The 18,646-nt window shown below is 45.6% G+C and overlaps 1 protein-coding gene across 1 annotated transcript; it reads left to right on the forward strand.

Moving 5' to 3' along the window:
• The first annotated feature begins 1,990 nt into the window (after positions 1–1,990).
• JPT1 (Jupiter microtubule associated homolog 1) lies at positions 1,991–18,031 on the forward strand. The gene is made up of 5 exons (XM_065415595.1): positions 1,991–2,125; positions 6,174–6,316; positions 7,015–7,112; positions 9,879–9,903; positions 17,060–18,031. Exons 1-5 carry the CDS (start codon positions 2,070–2,072, stop codon positions 17,206–17,208), a joined length of 471 nt encoding a protein of 156 aa, XP_065271667.1. The 5' UTR covers positions 1,991–2,069; the 3' UTR covers positions 17,209–18,031.
• The last annotated feature ends 615 nt before the right edge of the window (positions 18,032–18,646 follow it).

An 18,646-nucleotide genomic window follows, 5' to 3' on the forward strand; every position in this document is an offset into this window, starting at 1 on the left:
ATAAGCATGCCAAGTCAGGTACTGAGATAGGTCCTGCTGATCAGACTGAGGACCAGGGAGGGCTGCAGAGATGTTGCCAACGGAGGGGTAAACTGATGGGTCTTGTTGGATTGTGAAGGGACTGAGCCCAGAAAGAGTTGCAGGACATTACGGAAGACTTTAAGATAGGCCCGGTTGGACAGTATACCCCAGGAGGGGTTTGTTTTGTTTAGTTTTGTACATGGACTATACATGACTTGGATGGAGGGTTGAGTCACTGAAGACTCGCCTGATGACTGTGGCAGCTGACGGGGGGGGGGGGGGGGGAGGCACTGAGAGCAGAGGAAATTGAAAAAACTGCAGACGCATTTGACCAGAAAGGGTGCTCACAAGAGGTGGGTGCCACACCACTACAGACAGATTAATCTCTGCTGTAACTAAGTCACCAAAGTCAGTGTATTCAGACCAGAGATGCATACTGTTTGTTTTTTGTTTTTTTTTATTACAGGATGAATGAGGGACAGTGATAAGGAGGCCATGTAGTTGAGTGGGGCACATGATTTGGGGGGTGGGAAGCAGAGAAGCAAGGGGAACTGGAAATTTGGCTTCTGATCTCCATTCTGTGTTCCTGTGACCTTTGTCAAGTCATTTAGCCTCTCTGTGTCCCCATTTCCCCATCTGTAAAATTGGGCTAATATTCCTGATCTCCACCTCAGGGGTGTTGGGAGGTTTAATCAGTTAATATTTATGAAGCGTTTTAAATGTTTGGATGTAAGGTGTTATAGAAATGCTATATATTACTATTAGTTGAGATTAGACAGGTACAAAGTTCTAACCTATGTAACTATAGCAGGCTATTTACCCAGGATGGAGCACTAACTATCCAGTCAGGATTTGCATTTTCCAAATAACATATTACCAGGTGCAAGGTCATTCCAGGATATCCATTCACCCTTGGTACTTTGTGAGATGTCATGAGAGACATGACACACATTAGTCATGTTTCTTAATGCACTGCTGGAAGGTGCTCAGATACTATGGTGATGAGCATGGTATAAGAACCTATACAGGATAGAACAGAATCTGGTTTGATGCAGTGCCAATGTATTGCAACAGAAGGAGATTCTGAAATAGCAGCATCTCACTACATTATCATGTGGATATTTTGACACAAAATCACTCCTATATGTTACATTTTGAAGTCCTGTTGTAGGTCTACTTGTATGGATGTTTGAGGCTGCACTATGATTATCCTCCCGTGATCAGGTTTTGAGGTGGTGCTCTCTTGTGGTATCTCATCACAATGTTTTGAGGTGTTACCGTTGCATTGCAGCAGGACATTTTGAGGCAGTGGGTGTCATTGCTTTGTTACAGCATGATAGTCTTAGGTGGGTATGGTGGTGTAATTGTTTTGAGGTGGTGGCCTCACATTGCATCGCAGGAAGATGACCTTTGGAGGCAATGACATGGCATGAGATCATGATGTGGTGACCTTCTGAGATGGCACCAGCAGTATGAAAGCAGTTTTGAGGCATTTGGTGCATGGTGATGATTGGGTTAAGGATTGCATTTGTGGCCGCACACCTCCCACTGTAGTGCAGCTAGGCCAGGCCTAGTCACTCCCTGTGTGGGGATCCAACAGTTCCAACTTTGCCCCCTCCTAAGGGGAAAGCTGTGGAGAGAGACTAGATATTCGTCTGGGCTTTGTAGTTGAGCCAATCAGAACCGAGTCAGGTGAGTGACAGACAATCTTTCCATTCAGCAACAAAGGGACACCGGCACCAAAGACAGACTACCCTCTGTGAGAGAACGTATTTCTCAACCAATCAAGTTTAGGGGCAGGAAAGAGGGCGGCCTTTTACCACTCAGAATAGAGGCTGAGGCGGGACAAAGCAGAGAGTGGCGGCTCTTCGCCCAACGGCGGATGGGATCGGGTTTGAACCGTCCAATGAGATGGCCGGAGGGGGGCGCGTCTTTTTGCGGGTATAAAACCGGCTGCTGGGGCAGGGGGCGGCGGCGGCTGCAGCAGTTGTCACCAGCAGCGGGGAGTGGAATTCATCTCGCCGGCCTCTCGCTCGTCTCTCCCCGCCATGACCACCACGACCACCTACAAGGGCGTGGACCCCAACGGCAGGAACAGCTCCAGGTCGGTGATATGGGGGAGTGAGCCGGGGGCGGTGTCAGTGCGGAGCTCCGGGGGGAGTGGGCCCGGGATTCGGGGGGGGGGGCGGTGTCAGTGCGGAGCTCCGGGGGGAGTGGGCCCGGGATTCGGGGGGTAGGGTGTCAGTGCGGGGCTCCGGGGGGAGTGGGCCCGGGATTCGGGGGGGGGGGTGTCAGTGCGGGGCTCCGGGGGGGAGTGGGCCTGGGATTCGGGGGGGTATCAGTGCGGGGCTCCGGGGGGGAGTGGGCCTGGGATTCGGGGGGGGTATCAGTGCGGGGCTCCGGGGGGGAGTGGGCCCGGGATTCGGGGGGGTATCAGTGCGGGGCTCCGGGGGGGAGTGGGCCCGGGATTCGGGGGGGGGGGGAGGGTATCAGTGCGGGGCTCCGGGGGGGAGTGGGCCCGGGATTCGGGGGGGGGGAGGGTGTCAGTGCGGGGCTCCGGGGGGAGGGGGACAGGGCTGACTGCCCTTTGGGACCGTTTGCCCGGGGGGAGGAAGAGCTGTGGCCGGGCCGTCAGAGTGAGCCAGCGGCGGGGGGCCGGGCGCTGAGGGATCCCCCTCCCTGGGGTTATGGTGATGGGCTCCCTCTCCCGAAAGATGAGGGGGTATCCGGGGTTCAGGGGGAGGCAGGACGCTTTACCCCGTCCCTGGGGTGGGGGGCTCCGGTCCAGCCGTGCGGTGCCTTGACTGCTCTCCCGGGGTTGGCAGGCGGCGGGGATGCGGCCGCACCCAGCCGGCATGTGCTGCCCGTGGGATTCGCTTTTTCTCGCTGCGAAGCCCTGACGCAGTTGCCTGGGGATGAGCAGCAGCAGGGCTGGGATCGCGGCAGACCCGCCCCGGGCTGCTGCGGGCGGCTGTGACTGCTCTCCGAACAAAGGAAGGAAGCTCGCTGCCCAGCCACGCAGCCGGATTCCCCTCTCAGTCCCTCCCCAAAACCCCGGCACCGTCCTCGCTGCGGTCCCTTGTGCCGCTTGGCTTCTCTAGTAGTATCTTGTTCCTTAGTCTAGCGGTGCTGCCCCGGGAGGGTTTCCCATACTGGGTGGGGCTGGAGCAGGCTCTATTGTCTCTTGTCTGTAGCCTCTCTACCTGTTAACCTTAGCAGGGAGCAGTGGTACACTTGTAACTCATCACGCATTCATCTAAGAGGCTGCTCCTATTCGGAGACAATTGCTGTAACTTTATGGAAGATTTGATCCTGCCAGGGTTTAAGGTGTCTATATTGTTAAGCTCATTGTGTACCGTTATTTCAAATGGATTACAGGCAGCTAGATCTCAAAGAGCATGCTCCAGTGCTGGGGGAAAGTGAAGGCACTACTTCACTGAACATCCTTTCTCCGCTGATCAAAACCCGCAGTGTTGCATTGGCTATTCTTGGAGGGGGGTTCCCCACATAGGGAGCCATTTTGAGGGGCCAGGAAACAAGGTCTGTGAGACTGTTGTATAAAAGGGGTAGAAAAAGGGATGAGGGAACAAGAAAGAGCACGGTTTGTCTAGAAACAAAGAACTTAATGCATAGCATTTCTTAAGAATCGTCTCAAACTAAATTGAACTTATGTATTTCAGTCCTGCAGTGTAAGACTAGGCAGTGTATAAATCATGCTCTTCTGGGCAGGGTGGAACTGAGGCAGATTTTTGTTTGTTTTTTGGTAAGCCCTTGTTTTAAACACGCATAAATTTCCTATTGAGCATTTGGGAATTTAAAAGGTCTCTCTCTGTTGCAAGAGCATTTTCTTCATGGAGGTGAGGTTGGTTTCTCAGCCTGCTACACATTTCATTGGATTTCATGCAAAGAGCAGTGCCTTTCTGAAAGTGTGGCTGTCAGTTGTTGCAGGGCGAATGCAAAATCCTGGGGTTGGGTGATGACTAAAAAGCTTTTCAGTTCACTCTTAGCTGGGTGACTGAATAGAATATCAGACCTTATGTTGAAGCTACTCTTAGCAGTTTGCTTGGCTACCCTTTTGTATTTCTGCTTGATTCACCAGGGTGTCTTAAGTCTGTTTGACATCAGTCTGCCGAAGAAATGGTTGTCGCTGCCCTGTCAAGTAGGGGGAGATATGGGTTGTAGTTGCAAGCCCTTGTTTGAACACTCTGCTCTAAGAACTAATAAATGTGGCAACTGATGATATGTAAAACAATAATAAAGTTTCCACATTTGAACACTTTCCCTAGAAGGATAATTTCTCTCTATCAAATATAAGATTAAATAGATTATTTTTAATTGACTATCTGAACAGTTATACCGAACTACATACCTCAGAAAGGGGGAGTAGGAAATCATAAAGGTATATGTGGATTCTTAAAAGCTGTTACTTTTAATCTATTTGGTAGTCTGGATTCCCCTACTGTATGTTCAATTTGTAGGGGAGAATAGGATTCTATACAGAATCCCCACCATACACTAAGGAGCAGTGCAATTGTTAAGTATTGCTCTCTAAAGATTTCTTATAAATAAGTTTTAAAAACTCAGTTCAGTTCTAGGATATTAAACAAATGAATTCACACCTATATAGGTGTTGTGTTGCTTGCCATTATGCTGCATTTGAAGTTAGCAGGGTAAAGAAGTGATTGATGTCTTGTGTTCTGCCTTTGGTATAGTAGGCTTAAGGTCTGGAAAGATCAGAATTAATTCCTGGCAGTGGTCAAGGCTCACTATTCCAGCTCTGCTGTATTTGTGTTTGAATTTTTGCATAGTGAGACTCTACAGACCTTTCTACTATGAACTGTAGGCTAAGGACCAAAAGTTTGTGAAACTGCACTAAAAAGGATTGGGATGCTGTCCACTTCACTCCTATAGAATCATAGGACTGTCCATCTTTCATAGCTTGAATCTGAACTTTATATGAAAACAACTTCATTTGATAATCTGAATTGACAACTTTGTCAGTATTTTGAACTTCGGCTGAGCGCTGTTCATGTTTACCACCACTTATGAGACTAGATGAGACTCTTCTGAGATTTCTTTGGTTTTCTCAGCTGTCACTTTTGATGAGCTAAAGGGATGCTATGCTGAAGAAAATAAGCTTTTAATTCCTTCAGCCATAAGTGTTGCGCTTTCTTGCTTTCACTTGACTTTCAGGAGGAGGTACCAAACAGGCTTCTTCATGTGACTTCCTGATCAAGATCTCACTGCTATATATATATGCTTTTTTGGAGCTCTATAGACATGCCCAGGACTCTTTTGCTTTGCAGCTAAACTCTGCCCCTTAATAACCCCTGCTCAATACAGATGGCACTCAAGCAATTTTTACTTTAAAGCTTTTTGGCTCATCTCTTAATTCAGGAACCTGCTGCATGTTTGGGTTTTAAAAACATTGGAACAGTTCCAAATAGAGTCTGGAACCTAGACATGATCAGTGGTACAAATAGTACAGTGGTTCATGAGCCAAATGTTGGTCTTCGCCACATTGCTCATTTCAAGATTAATTTTGATGCGGTGTTTTAATGAATTTGGCTGTTTAGTAGTTGAAAGATTGGACTCTGAGATAAATAGAAGGCTTTTTTGGCTCCGAGTTTGAAAAACGTAGCATCTTTCATTGATCCGGGACACAAGGATAAATGGAACTGACTGTTCTATTTTTCCTTGTTTGGCTGTCTTTAATATTTAGTGTTGTGAATTGTAGTCTCTCTACAGTCCTCCGATTAGCCACCAAAAATATGAATAGCAGTGACCGAACAAATGTCTTTGTGCTGTCCTGAAGTACGTTGTAGGTCCAGGAGTGAATTACAAGTGTAACCCATTCTTGGTGCCCATCTAATGCTTGACTTCTGAGTGCCAACAAGTACAGTGCTGGTCAGTGGTGTTCACCTTTTTTACTGTGAATTGATTGTGAAATCTAATTGCCTTATGAGTAGCTTTAGAACACTATGAAACTGGGCTGAATTTAACCCATTGTTTAACCCATGTAATTCTAGTATATTACAGTTCCCAGAGACATCAATCCCTTTGCTTACCCAACCACCTTTTGTATAATACTTCAGTAACACTGGTGGTAAAATTCTTGAAATATAAGATTGTCACATTGAATCTTTCTGCAGGGTACTGCGCCCTCCAGGTGGAGGTTCCAATTTCAACTTGAGCTTTGATTTGCCAAAAGAGCAGCCGGTGCGAAGGAACAAAATGGCATCCAACATCTTTGGTCTTCCTGAAGATAATCCAATTTCTAGGGCTGGCTCAACAGGTAAAGCTTCACTCTGGTTTCAGTGTCTATTCTAATGTCTAGTGACTATTCTATTCTAATTTTAAATTTGTTAGTCTCTAAGGTGCCACAAGTACTCCTGTTATTTTTGCGGATACAGACTAACACGGCTGCTACTCTGAAACCTGTCATTATGCAAGGCACTGCATTTAGCCGTATGGAGTGGAAATCCATCAACTTCATGAATTTTAAATTTGTTAGTCTCTAAGGTGCCACAAGTACTCCTGTTATTTTTATTCTAATTTTGTAATGCTTTATGGAAAAGGCTGTGAGTGACCCCTTGAATTGTGGAGCAGAATCATTAGCATCCTGTAGTGGATGCAGCTGATGACTTCATAGTACAGAGGAAAGATGGTTTCGTAGTTAAGGCACTGGACTGGGATTTGGGCAATGGGGACTAATCTCCCATCTCTGCCACACATTTTCTATGTGACCCCGGACCTTAGTTTCTCTGTGTAAATCAGAAAAAGCAGTACTTCTGCCTCAGCGGTGAGACTGTGAGGATAGATTTACAAGGTTTGTGAGCCATTTTAATATGGCAGTGATGAGATGCCTAGGATGAAATCTTGTCCTGCTAGGATTTTGCTAGTTCATCAGAAATAAAGCTTTGGATAACTGTGCCAGTCTGCTTTCTTGTAGGCTGACTTTACATCCTAACTAAGACAAACTTCTGCTTTCAGGGGCCATGCCCGGAGGTGTCAGAGAAGATTCTGAACCATCTGGACCACAAAGGATAAACGCTTCTGATGCAAACTGTGGGGACTTTGTAGATCCAAAGGTCAGTGACTATCAAAAGCTTGTGCTGTGCTTGTGGCTGCTTAACCACTGCTAGTAAGACTGTATGGTAGGAAAAGGGCCTAAAGGCAGGTAGGTGGCTTTATTGTGGCCTCTTACTTTCTACCTGGAGAAAGTATGAAATCTCCCTGCACCTCTAACATGCTGTGGGCAATCAAACTAAACACTGAGTTATAGATTTTTAAACTGGGTGTTCAGTAACATTTTCTGGCTTGTCCCATCGCAAAAGTCTGGTAATGGTGAGGAAATCCCATGCCTTAGCCACAAGTTCAATATCATTACCAGCATTTGCTTGTAAAGTTCAAGCTGCAGTGCTCTTTAATCAACCGGGGGGGGGGGGGGAAGGGAAGCGTTGGGGATGCCAGCTTTGTGCTGGAGTGTAAAACAAGTAGCCTGGATGCTTGTGTAAGGAGTTCCCTGGCTGTCATCTACAGGGGGCAGCAGATGCATTAACCTCTGTACGTGGTCTAGCTTCTTGGGGGGGATGGGACAAAGACCCATGCTATTAGCACAGGTTTTTGCTTAGTATGTGATTCCAAATCCTGGAGAAATAAGATATAGAATAGTAGCTTCTCTGCACATAGCAAAATTGGGGAGGCTAAAGCAAACTTCACATCTGTGATTAAATTCTAAAAACTAGTCATCTCTCAATCTAAAATTCAGTAATTTTCAAGAAAAGATAAACTGGGCAAAGTATACCCCCAGGTATGATGACAGGGCAACAGATAAGTGTCTGGAGACCTACTGTTACTCATATTTAAATGGCATCTAAGTCACAAAGACAGATTAAAGTTGACTTTTTTGATCGACAACAAGACTTGAGTGTAGGAAATGTCTTGTTTGCTGAATTGGAACGTAGTGGCTGTCAATTTCATCTGGTGGTTACAGCAGAAAACCAAAGTAAGCTGTTTGGTCTAATTCTGTTAACTGTTTAATTGTATTACATATTCTGTAGCCTGCAGAGGCTGACTTTGTGAACATAATTCCTATCCCACAGAATGCTTCACTTGCACAGTAGCTGTATCTGCAAGCAGTTTAAACTAGTATAGTGTAGTCCAGTCCAGAATTTAAGAGGTACATATACATGCTTCAGCCTGACTCATGTAATTCTATTGACGTCAATGGAGCTGTCAGCTTACACCTGAGCAACAGGCACACAATTCTGTTAAGATTCATTAGCTCACTGTTAAAGGGCTGATCTGCATCAGGGAAATGACCTAGTACTGTATCGATTGCCAGCAACAGTTTCATTTTCGGCCCCAACCTGGTGTTAAACTATCTATCTGCTTAAGTAAAGAAATTTTCAATGCTGTTACAGAAAATGTAATTGGGACTGAGTGGAAGGTGAGCCACCTTTTGAGAGAGCCAGTGTCGGGGGGGCGGGTAAGCTTCCTAGAGCAGAGGGGGACAAACTGAAAATAATTACCTACAATATATTAAAAACTGACTTAATCACTTCATGGCTGTAAAATGTAGCTCGTGTAAAGTTATCAAAGTGAACTCTTTCTAATGAAATGCTAGATGAACAGTGTTGGACTAGTGCTCGTGCCCATATGTGCAGGAACCAGATGGCTAAAGACAAGTTTCCATGTCATTGTAATTCTGGCCTCTAGAGTGAGAGTAGCATCTATGCCAGAGGTGGGCAAACTACAGCCCATGGGCCACATCCGGCCCGGGGGATCATCCTGCCCAGCCCTTGAGCTCCTGACCGGGGAGGCTAACCCCCAGCCCCTCCCCTGCAGCCTTTCCGCCGTGCAGGCAGCAGTCTGGGTGGTGGGGCTGCGCACTCCTGCAGGGCAGTGTGGCAGCGTGTCTGGCTCCAGCCAGGCGGCACAGCTGCCAGACATGCTGCTCTGAGCGGCATGGCGAGGGGGTGGGGAGTGGGGGGTTTGATTAAGGGGTCCTGGGGGGCAGTCAGGGAACAGGGAGCTGGGGGCGGCGGTTGGATGGGGTGGAGGCTCGGGGGGGGGGGGCGGTCAGGGGATGGGGAGAGGGGGGGTTGGATAAGCGTGGGAGTCCCGGGGGGCCTGTCAGGGGGCAGGGGTGTGGATAGGGGTCGGGGCAGTCAGGGAGTGGGGGGGTTTGAATAGGGGGTAGGGTCCGGGGGGGAGGTTGGGTGAGGGGTCCCAGGAGGGGGTGATCAGGGGACAAGGAGCAGGGGGGTTGGATGGGTTGGGGGGGTTCTGAGGGGGACAGTCGGGGGTGGGGAGGGGTCGGATGGGGGCGGCGGGGGCCAGGCTGTTTGGGGAGGCACAGCCTTCCCTACCCGGCTCTCCATACAGTTTTACAACCCCAATGTGGCCCTTAGGCCAAAAAGTTTGCCCACCCCTGGTCTATGCCCATTCAGTTCTTACCACTATGTTCTTATAAATGGACATGTCTGTATTTAAAAACAGATATGTCTAACTCATTTCTCTGATCAGTTGGCAAAATGTCATTGTAGAAATTTGGTTGGTTGAATAGACCACCTCCATAGGTGTGACTTGCAATGTTTCTTCTGATCAGCAGAATACATGCATTGTCCACAGTGCCGCCATGACATCTGATCTGGAAAATCCAGCATCCCAAGATTGCTTCCTGTTTCTGCATTCCCCAACTCAGAGGGCTCTGTTGGCATAGAGAAGCATGCTAGACTAGCTTTGTTTAGCAGTCGTTGCTAGGTGGGGCCTAGTGTTCAGTGCTGCACACTGTATCTAATTTTGAAAATCCATTGCAAAGTACAGGAAATAATGTGTGTTCTCTCTTCTAGGACGGGGAAAGCGGTGAAACTTTTGGTGAGTAACTCTCCCTTTCTGGTGTCTAACCTGTAAGAAGTCTTTCAGGAACAAATGAAGTTCTGGTGTAGTTGAGGTGTTGAAAGGAGATATTGAATATAATCCAGCCTGTGGTTACCTCTTAGATCAAAAGGGTGGTGACTTGAATATTTCCAATATTCGGTTAGATGTAGATGGAGTCTAATTGTAGAATGCCTCTGTTTTTGTTTTTAACCCAGTGAATTTGGGGTCACAGCCCGTTCCTTTGCCAGCAGTAGAGTTAGTGCCAAGAAGTCTGCATTTGGGACTAATGGATTAACTCGAAACCCATGTTACAAGGGAAATGGAGTTGTTGGGGGAGGGACAACTGCACCATTTTAAGTTTAATACCTGCATTTTATTTAACCTAAATCAAATAAATCTTAATGTGTGACTATGGGAGTTGTGAAGTTTTCTAAGACTTCTTATTAGCATCCTTAATTATTGGGGATGCCACAATGGATCATTAGTACTAGGATTTTAAAATCAATGTAGATGAAGCTTTGTAAGTGACTTTAGTTTCTGAACATTTTGCTGACACTTCAAAGAGACTGAGTTCAAACGCCATGTAAATATTAAGTTGTGGGTTTAGTTTTGTTTAGAGTAAATTCAAAATAAAGTGAGATGAAATGTGACTGTCTTGCTGATCTTTGTAGCTATTTATCCAGTATATGTCGTTAAACAGGCAAAAATGGTCTTTTTAACTGTTGAGCCAAGTGCACAATAAATGGATAGACTTTGTCTCAGAGTGAAGGTAATTGCCAGAGTGTCCTGAGTTGGCAGCAATCACAAGAAGCAAAATCCATCTGTTAATAGTCAATGACTACCTGCAAAATGTGGCACTTGCAACTTTGATCCAGAATGAATAAGCAGCTCCTAACACTGTCCTCTGGTCAGACAGGATTTGCACACTTGAAACTGAACACTTTAAAGAGCCACACTTGAACATGAGTCAGTTACCTGCTTCCAGAAGGGACTTTCAGAGCACTCATAAGGTTCATATTTTCATCAAAGCTGAGCTTTCTTCACTAATCCAAATGGATATTCAATAACAATAGGGATTTGTGTGCGATTCCTTAGGGCAATGGTGTCTACCCTGTGCCCATTAAGGCTCTTAATTGTGGCCCTTGAGGAGGGTGACTGTTAAGTGGAATTGGTATTTGATTATAAATTGAAAGTCTATTAATATTCATGTAATCTTTTGACAAGCCTCTTGGAAACCCTAGGCTCATTCTTGTTTCATGTGTATTCATGACATTTTTAATCTGATTCCAAGTTCATTAAGCTAATAGTTTTTCTCTTGGTCTAGCACTCAATTTTATTGGACTATCAGCTGAATAGCCTTGCTATTCATGCACTGAGGATATGCTTCCTCCTGAGAAGCTGAGTTACAGTGCTTTTTCTCCATCTGGAGGTCACGGAAAGCCTTGTGGTCTGTCATTAGGGGCACGGGCAGCTTGAATCTGTCTTAGTTCCTCAGTGACCAAGTAGATTTAGCTTCAACTCTGTTAATCGATCTTTTGGCAGGGACCTCTTCTTAAATGCTTTACCTAAAACCTCTTCAGGATTGGGCAAGCCTAATTGTACTCAAGTCAGAAACAACTTGCCTTTCCTTGTAGGACAAAAATGGTTACCATCAAATTAAACAATACTTGTAATAAGTGATTGTTTTCTATAACCTGATAAGTTTTCTGTATTTTAAATTTTGTGTATTGGATGGCACTTGGTAATTTTCACGGTTATACCAGTATAGTTAGGACCACATGGAAATGGAAACTTTCACACCAACAGATTTCTTTAAAAATAGATACGATTGCCAAAAAACAACAAATTGGCAGGGAGACTCAAGGACCAGTATAGTCGTAAAGTGATTCTTAACTCCTCTTTATTTCAAGTGCATGGTGTCCTTTTTAATGTCTTTACCAACTAGTTTTGCTGAGCAGGAGTTTATTAGCAAAATAATCCATGTAAATATGGAAAAGCATTCATACCTTCGATCATGAATAGTCTTTTCCTCCAGGGTCTAGGGGAAGTCTAATGCCTTTCCCACCTTCTTAAATTTACACTAGAAATAGCCCATTTCCTGATTAGAACAAATATTCATTTCTTTTTACCCCAGTACTTCCCTCAGTGCTACTTTCCACACCTGTAAGGTTTAGCTTCAGGATGAAGATCAGCAAAGCTGTTAACAGTTACATTTCCTGAAAGGACTTCTCCTTAAAGGTTTTAAGAAGGAGGAAAGATTTTTCTCCTAAGTAGCAGCTATGGGCTGGGCTTGACATCTGGTAGCCAAGCAGCAAGTGTTGGTGTGGGAAGAGTATCTAATGCCCCTGACTCAACTATGCAGCTTTCCTTAATGTTTTCCTGTGAGCTATTACTAATGTGGCTTAATTAGCATTGCAGTGCTGGGCTCTGAGACTAGGGTTAGAAACTATTGAGGCAAGAGCATGAGTTCCAATATTTTTAGGAATGAACTTTTTCTCTATTTTGCCAACACCATTACTAGCAGCAAATGTGACTGGTACAAAATATTCATGTTGTAGCTCTGCTTATAATTGAAACCCCAGGGCTACTGGAATAGTTACTTCCAACTGCACTGGATAGTCAGTCAACCAATTTCTCACTTCTTGGTTTGCTTCTTGTAGATGGCCATGTCAGTGAAGTAAACAGCCATTTAAGCAGCAAGTGAACTGGAGTTGGTTTTCCTGACACAACATTACTGGAAAGTGTTTTGGTTTAATAAATTGTCTTCACAACTTATTCTGACCAGCCACAAGCAAACCACTCAGACTTAAACCTAATGCCATTGACATGCTTTGGAAGAGAGTGTAAGAACCTCTACAACTCAAGAGCAGAAATGCTAGGAAGGCACCTCCTGAGTGTGAAAAGTCCCTTGTGAACCCTGGCAAATCACTGAATTTCTCCTCTTTTCTCTCTTCCTCCTCCCCCCCCCACCCCAATCTGCTGTGGATACCCCCAGGCAAATAGAGTATGGTCAGAACTGCACAGCACAATGTCTCTTGATACTCCTATCCTGTGAAATGTTACATCAGTCATGTAGGTGAATGTCCCATGTTGCTCATATTTCCAGTCTTGTTCTGATATTTATTGTATAATGTGTCTTTGGTTTTTGAATGGTTCATGGAGGAGTGAGTTTAGACACCTCTGAAGGGGAAAGCTTTCTGCATTTAAAGTTCACTATCTCAGTTTGGGGTGGTGTTACAGGCACTAAATCCTAATGGGTAAGTGTCTTCTCAAAGGATACTCTCTAAAATGGATCGTATTCAAATCTAGTCCATCCCCATCCCAGAACAATTCTGTTCACTCTTCTGAATTAAGACAAGCTGCTTTATGACGAACAATGGTGTTTTGAGTGCTTAGTAAATCTTCAGGTTTTTGCTGGTTTTAAATTGATCAGGTACACACATATCTTCAGGATAAAATATCATTGGGTTCTCAAGGAAAAACATGTTTTCAAAAGGGTATCATCTGTCTGCATTATGGCTCCCAGAACTGGGTTCATAGGATTCATTTACTGTTCACTTAAAGTGCAGACAATAGAGCATTCAGTTCTCAATATGAATCAGCAGTCTGTGCCATAATATTTCTCAGTTCCGCTGAGTAGGCTGGCAGGTTGGTTGGTGTGCATGAGTTAAGAATGGTGTCAGCCTGAGGCTTCCATAGGATTTAGAAGTCTGCTACCTGGTTTCAATGTGCCTATGAGCTAATGGTTCTGGTAGTAAATCATTATATTCTAGATTCTCTCTCCACTTTAACATCCAGATTTGCTCTTTCAAATAAATGTCTTTTAACTAGGGCTATTTTCTGACACTTTCAGGAAGAAACTGTCAGTGTCTACTTAGTTCATTGACCAGTTTGGAGCCATTGGCTTATCAGTGACCCGGAGAGCTGCTGGATCTCACTTCCAGCTGATACATCAGTGTAAACCGCTTATCCACAAGCAGTGGCTCCAGCTGCCATAGGGGTGTTGATGAGGCTTGATCTAAGATATGATCAAGACTGGAAAAGCTTGAGAACACCATTGCAATAAACAGCACTTGACTTACCTGTACATACTATTGCAGGGGTCGGCAACGTTCGGCACGCAGCTCGCCAGGGTAAGCACCCTAGCGGGCCGGGCCAGTTTATTTACCTGCTGACGCGGCAGGTTCGGCCGATCGCGGCCCCCAGTCGCCGCGGTTTGCCGTCCCGGGCCAATGGGACGTGGCTTCTCGCCGCCCCCATTGGCCCGGGACGGCGAACCGCGGCCAGTGGGGGCTGCGATCGGCCGAACCTGCCGCGTCAGCAGGTAAATAAACTGGCCCGGCCTGCTAGGGTGCTTACCCCGGCGAGCCGCGTGCTGAACATTGCTGACCCCTGTACTATTGTATGTAGTGCATTGGTCTGAAACAGTGGTTTTCTAATCTGTTTGTTTCAAGCTTCTGTTGCTTCAAAGGAATATGGATGCATTCTGTAAAGTGTAGGCAGGGCCGGCTCTAGGTTTTTTTGCCGCCCCAAGCAAAAACATTTTTGGCTGCCCGTCACCCCAGCCGTGGGCTCTCTCTCACCCCCCCCCCACCCGCACCCTTTGCCACCCCAGCCCTGGGCTCCCCACCCGCTCCCCCCTCACCTCCAGCCGGTCTGGCACTGGCAGGGTCGGGGTAAGCAGCGGGGCTCCCGGGCCGCGCCTCAGCCCAGGGTCCCTCCAGCCTGGGCTCCTGCCTCCAGGACCAGCCGTGACCCGGGAGGGCAGAGCTGAGGAGGGCTGAGGAGCCGGGGCAGGGTAGCTCCAGAGGGAGCGGAGCCCCAGAGAGCGGGACATGGCCCCCGCCCTCTATGGCCCCACTGCTGCTGCTTCTGGCCGCAGTCCCTGGGCGGCTCGGGCTGCTTCACCCAGCCCCGGCTGCGGCGTGGCTGCCCTGCGGCACCTGCAGGCAGCTCCCTGTGTCCCGCAGGGCAGCCCCCAGCCCGAGTGTCCCCCGCTCGGAGCCTGCCCAGCCACGCCACAAGGTGCGGCGCTGCTCCCCCACGGCGCGAACCGCAGCGGCCCCAGGGCGCCCCCCATGCATGACATGCTGCTGCTGCCAGGGCCGGCTCTAGGCTTTTGCTGCTGGAAGCAAAGCGCCCAAAAAAAAAAGCCAGAATGCTGCCCTTGAAAATGTACCGCCCCAAGCACGTGCTTGGTTTGCTGGTGTCTAGAGCCGGCCCTGAGTGTAGGATCCATTTATCCAGTCAGTTTCTAATCATGCATTGTTACTTCAGATTTTACTATATAAAAGAAGCTTAATCTCTTTGCTGGATCATTGGGAATTTTATGTATTTCTGATGCATCAACATAAGAATTAATTCTCTTCCATTGGTCTCACATAGGTGAAGTTTGCTTCAAGATGTTTAAAATGCCCTGCTCAAAGTTGTGTTCTTGATTAAAGTTTGGTGATCAAATACCTTTCATTTAGTCTACAGACCTGAATAATAAACTTGGTCCAAAAGGAATCTTTCATCAAAACAAGACTTGGTTGACTTGTCAAAAGGAGTGGTGTGTGTGTGGTGGTTTTTTGCTACCACTGATGCTTATTGCCACTTAACCGTGACCTATTCTGTTTAGTTACAGCAAAGCCCACAATCCTCTTCATACTTCCCAAAATTCTGAAATAAACTTAAGTAATCAAGACTAGACCTCTGAATAGCTGAGAATTTGGGGGGAAGGGGTGCATTTTCTTGAACTTCACAGCGCACACATGCTGGATTTTGAGCAAACATGTGACACCCTTCCCCTGAAATTCCAATAAATTTTCCCACAAATAGTAGATTAACTACCTGGATTGTCCTAAGAAAGCAGAGGGTCTGCTGTTCTGGGACAACTATATGGAAGCTGTCACAAGCTGCAGCAGAAGCTAATTGAGGTGCCTCACTCCTTGCACAAAGATTCACTTAATTAAAACTCCTTTCCCAGAAATGTCAATGGCTATGAATGAGACAAGCTGGATAACTGACTGTAATGAATAGAAAACTCAATAGAGTTGAATCCCTAGCAAGCAAAATTTTATTGAATGTGCTACGTGTGTACAGTTCCTGCATGTATGGGCATGTTTGTTTTTTGTTTAGGGTCTTTTAACAGCATTAGAACTAGATGAAATGGTGCACTCTTTTCAAGAGATGTAAGCTTCAAGCAGGCCCACACACTTTAATGTGAATCTATTGAAGGCTTGTAGACAAACTGTAAACAAAGACCACAGAGGTTTAGGAAGGGATTAGGCATTTTATCTCAGTCAGCCTAGAGTCTGTGGCTCCAGTTTGTGTATTATGCTGTGAATGTAGCGTTTAAAACTGTTAAATGCAGAACTCCCGTTCAGACCTGCATTGTAGTGGCTTAGTATTCAACGCATGCTGAGACTTTTCACTAGGAGCCATTAACAGGTTTGATGATCCATAACATGCATGACCACAGGGGTGCTGGAACAATTTGTATAGTGGGGGTGCTGAGATTCATTGAAACAAACTGTAAAGCCCATATCTGATGGAATCCACTTCAAGCCAGGGGTGCAGCAGCACCCCTAGTTACAGCATGATCATACTAATTGTGGTTACTTCTTGCCATGAATTGCTGGCAAGTGCAGTTTTGATGGTAATTGAACTAAATTGGTCCCTAAATGACTATAGCAGGGACCGGCAACCTTTCAGAAGTGGTGTGCTGAGTCTTCATTTATTCACTCTAATTTAAGGTTTCGTGTGCCAGTAATACATTTTAACGTTTTTAGAAGGTCTTTCTATAAGTCTATAATATATAACTAAACTATTGTTGTATGTAAAGTAAATAAGGTTTTTAAAATGTTTAAGGAGCTTCATTTAAAATTAAACTAAAATGCAGAGCCCCCCCCGGACCGGTGGCCAGGACCCGGGCAGTGTGAGTGCCACTGAAAATCAGTTTGCGTGCCACAGGTTGCCTACCCTTGGACTATAACCAAGTGTAAGATGTGATAGTCTCTCGAGGAAACGTATTTGTTACTCACCAAAAAGTTAATGCTGTCTTGCCAGCAGATGTTGAAGCAGAACTTGGGGGAGGGGGGAGTACCTGAGAGAGCTGGAGATTTCCCTTTCTTCTTTTCCATATCAAACACCCTAAAATCTTTTCTTCTAGAAAACATTGAGGCTGACATAGAAGCTGCTCCAGGCCAGAGTGAAGAAAAAACCCTGCCTGCTGCACCTGTTCCTAGTCCAGTAGCACCAGTACCTGCACCATCCAGGAGAAATCCACCTGGTGGAAAGTCCAGCCTAGTCCTCGGTTAAACGTGTTCCTTTCTGACTGTTTTGAACTCGTGTCTGTTTCTTTCCCCCCCATGCTTGTGAACTGCACAACTTGAGCCTGACTGTACATCTCGAATTTCTTTCATTAAAAAGAAGCACTTTATGTACTGCCATTCTTTCTTTTTTAAAAAAGAACAAGTTTTTTCCATTTCTGTTTGGTCTCCACTGGATCTACTGGAAGTGACATGAGTGTTTTCTAGTAGTAAACATGAGGGAAAGCATGGAGGGATAGTGATGTATTTCAAAGGAGACTAGATTGGTTCTAAGTGTGCTTAGAGGGTTTTTGTACGGAGATTTTTAGAACCTCTTATAGTCAGCTTTACAAGGGTTTAGAATTCTAGTTGACCAGGCCAGCAAACAGTCAATGAGAGCAGTCCCCTTCACCGCACACAACTGTTGGTTATCCAAAACTTAATTGACTTCCATGTGGTAAATGTCTCAGAACAGTACAGAAGTGTGATCTAGTATGCCATGCTGCCTTTAACAAGGAGTATCTTAGAGTTGGACCATTATGAAATGGGGCATGTGCCATATTTAGGGCTGAGATTCCTGTCCTAATATTGGGGAGGGATTTGGGTGTACAGCCGAACCTTAAGCCAGTAAAGGTGGAATGAGGTGTGGATCATACAAGAGTGGTTGTTCAAGTAAAAATTACAAGGGCATTTTATTAGAAATGACTCAATGCTGTGCATGATCATGCTGGTGCTTGACCATGAGGTAAAAATCTCATCCTTTTAAAATGTGTGTTGTAACTTCACAAAGCTGGACTGTTGCTTAAAAGTAAATAATATAGAAGTTTTGAAGCAGTGTTTCCTGTGTGGGTTTTATTTCAATGTTTTCATTTGTATCTTGCCTCAGTCTACTATGGTACAGCATGCCTGATCTTTCCTTTGAAATGCTTCCCTTTGTTGTTATAGCAATAGTTCAATTAACCTATGTGTAAATAAACAAAAACACAGGAGGCTTGTAAATCAAGAAACATCCCACAGGAGTTCAGATTGGAAGGGTCATCTCTGATCACCCTTGTGCCTCAGTATCCTGTCAGCAGGGCTAGCCCATGATCTGAAGCATGATGGCTTACATTCCTTTAAAAAAAGTAACTAGATGTGTAATTCTCTCAGAATGGCACTAAGATCTTATCCAAATGACAACTTGTGGCAATGAGTGCCACAGGCTAAATACTTCTCTGCATGCCATTTTTCTGTAGGATGGGAGGGGAAGTAAGTGCCTGATGGACCAACTTTATACCAATCACTATGTTCCAGAGGCAAGCATATCATGACTTATTTTGTTGCTATTTTTTCCCTCTTTTATATATGCTAATTTATTTTTTTCAAATGGAGTAGTGAAAGGGGGCTCCAGTATTACTTGTCTAGCACCATCACTTTGAAGTTCCTTTGCAGGGGGTAGATTTACAAGC

The sequence above is a fragment of the Emys orbicularis genome, chromosome 13 (assembly GCF_028017835.1).
Source record: "Emys orbicularis isolate rEmyOrb1 chromosome 13, rEmyOrb1.hap1, whole genome shotgun sequence".
In the NCBI taxonomy this organism is placed as follows: Eukaryota; Metazoa; Chordata; order Testudines; family Emydidae; genus Emys; species Emys orbicularis.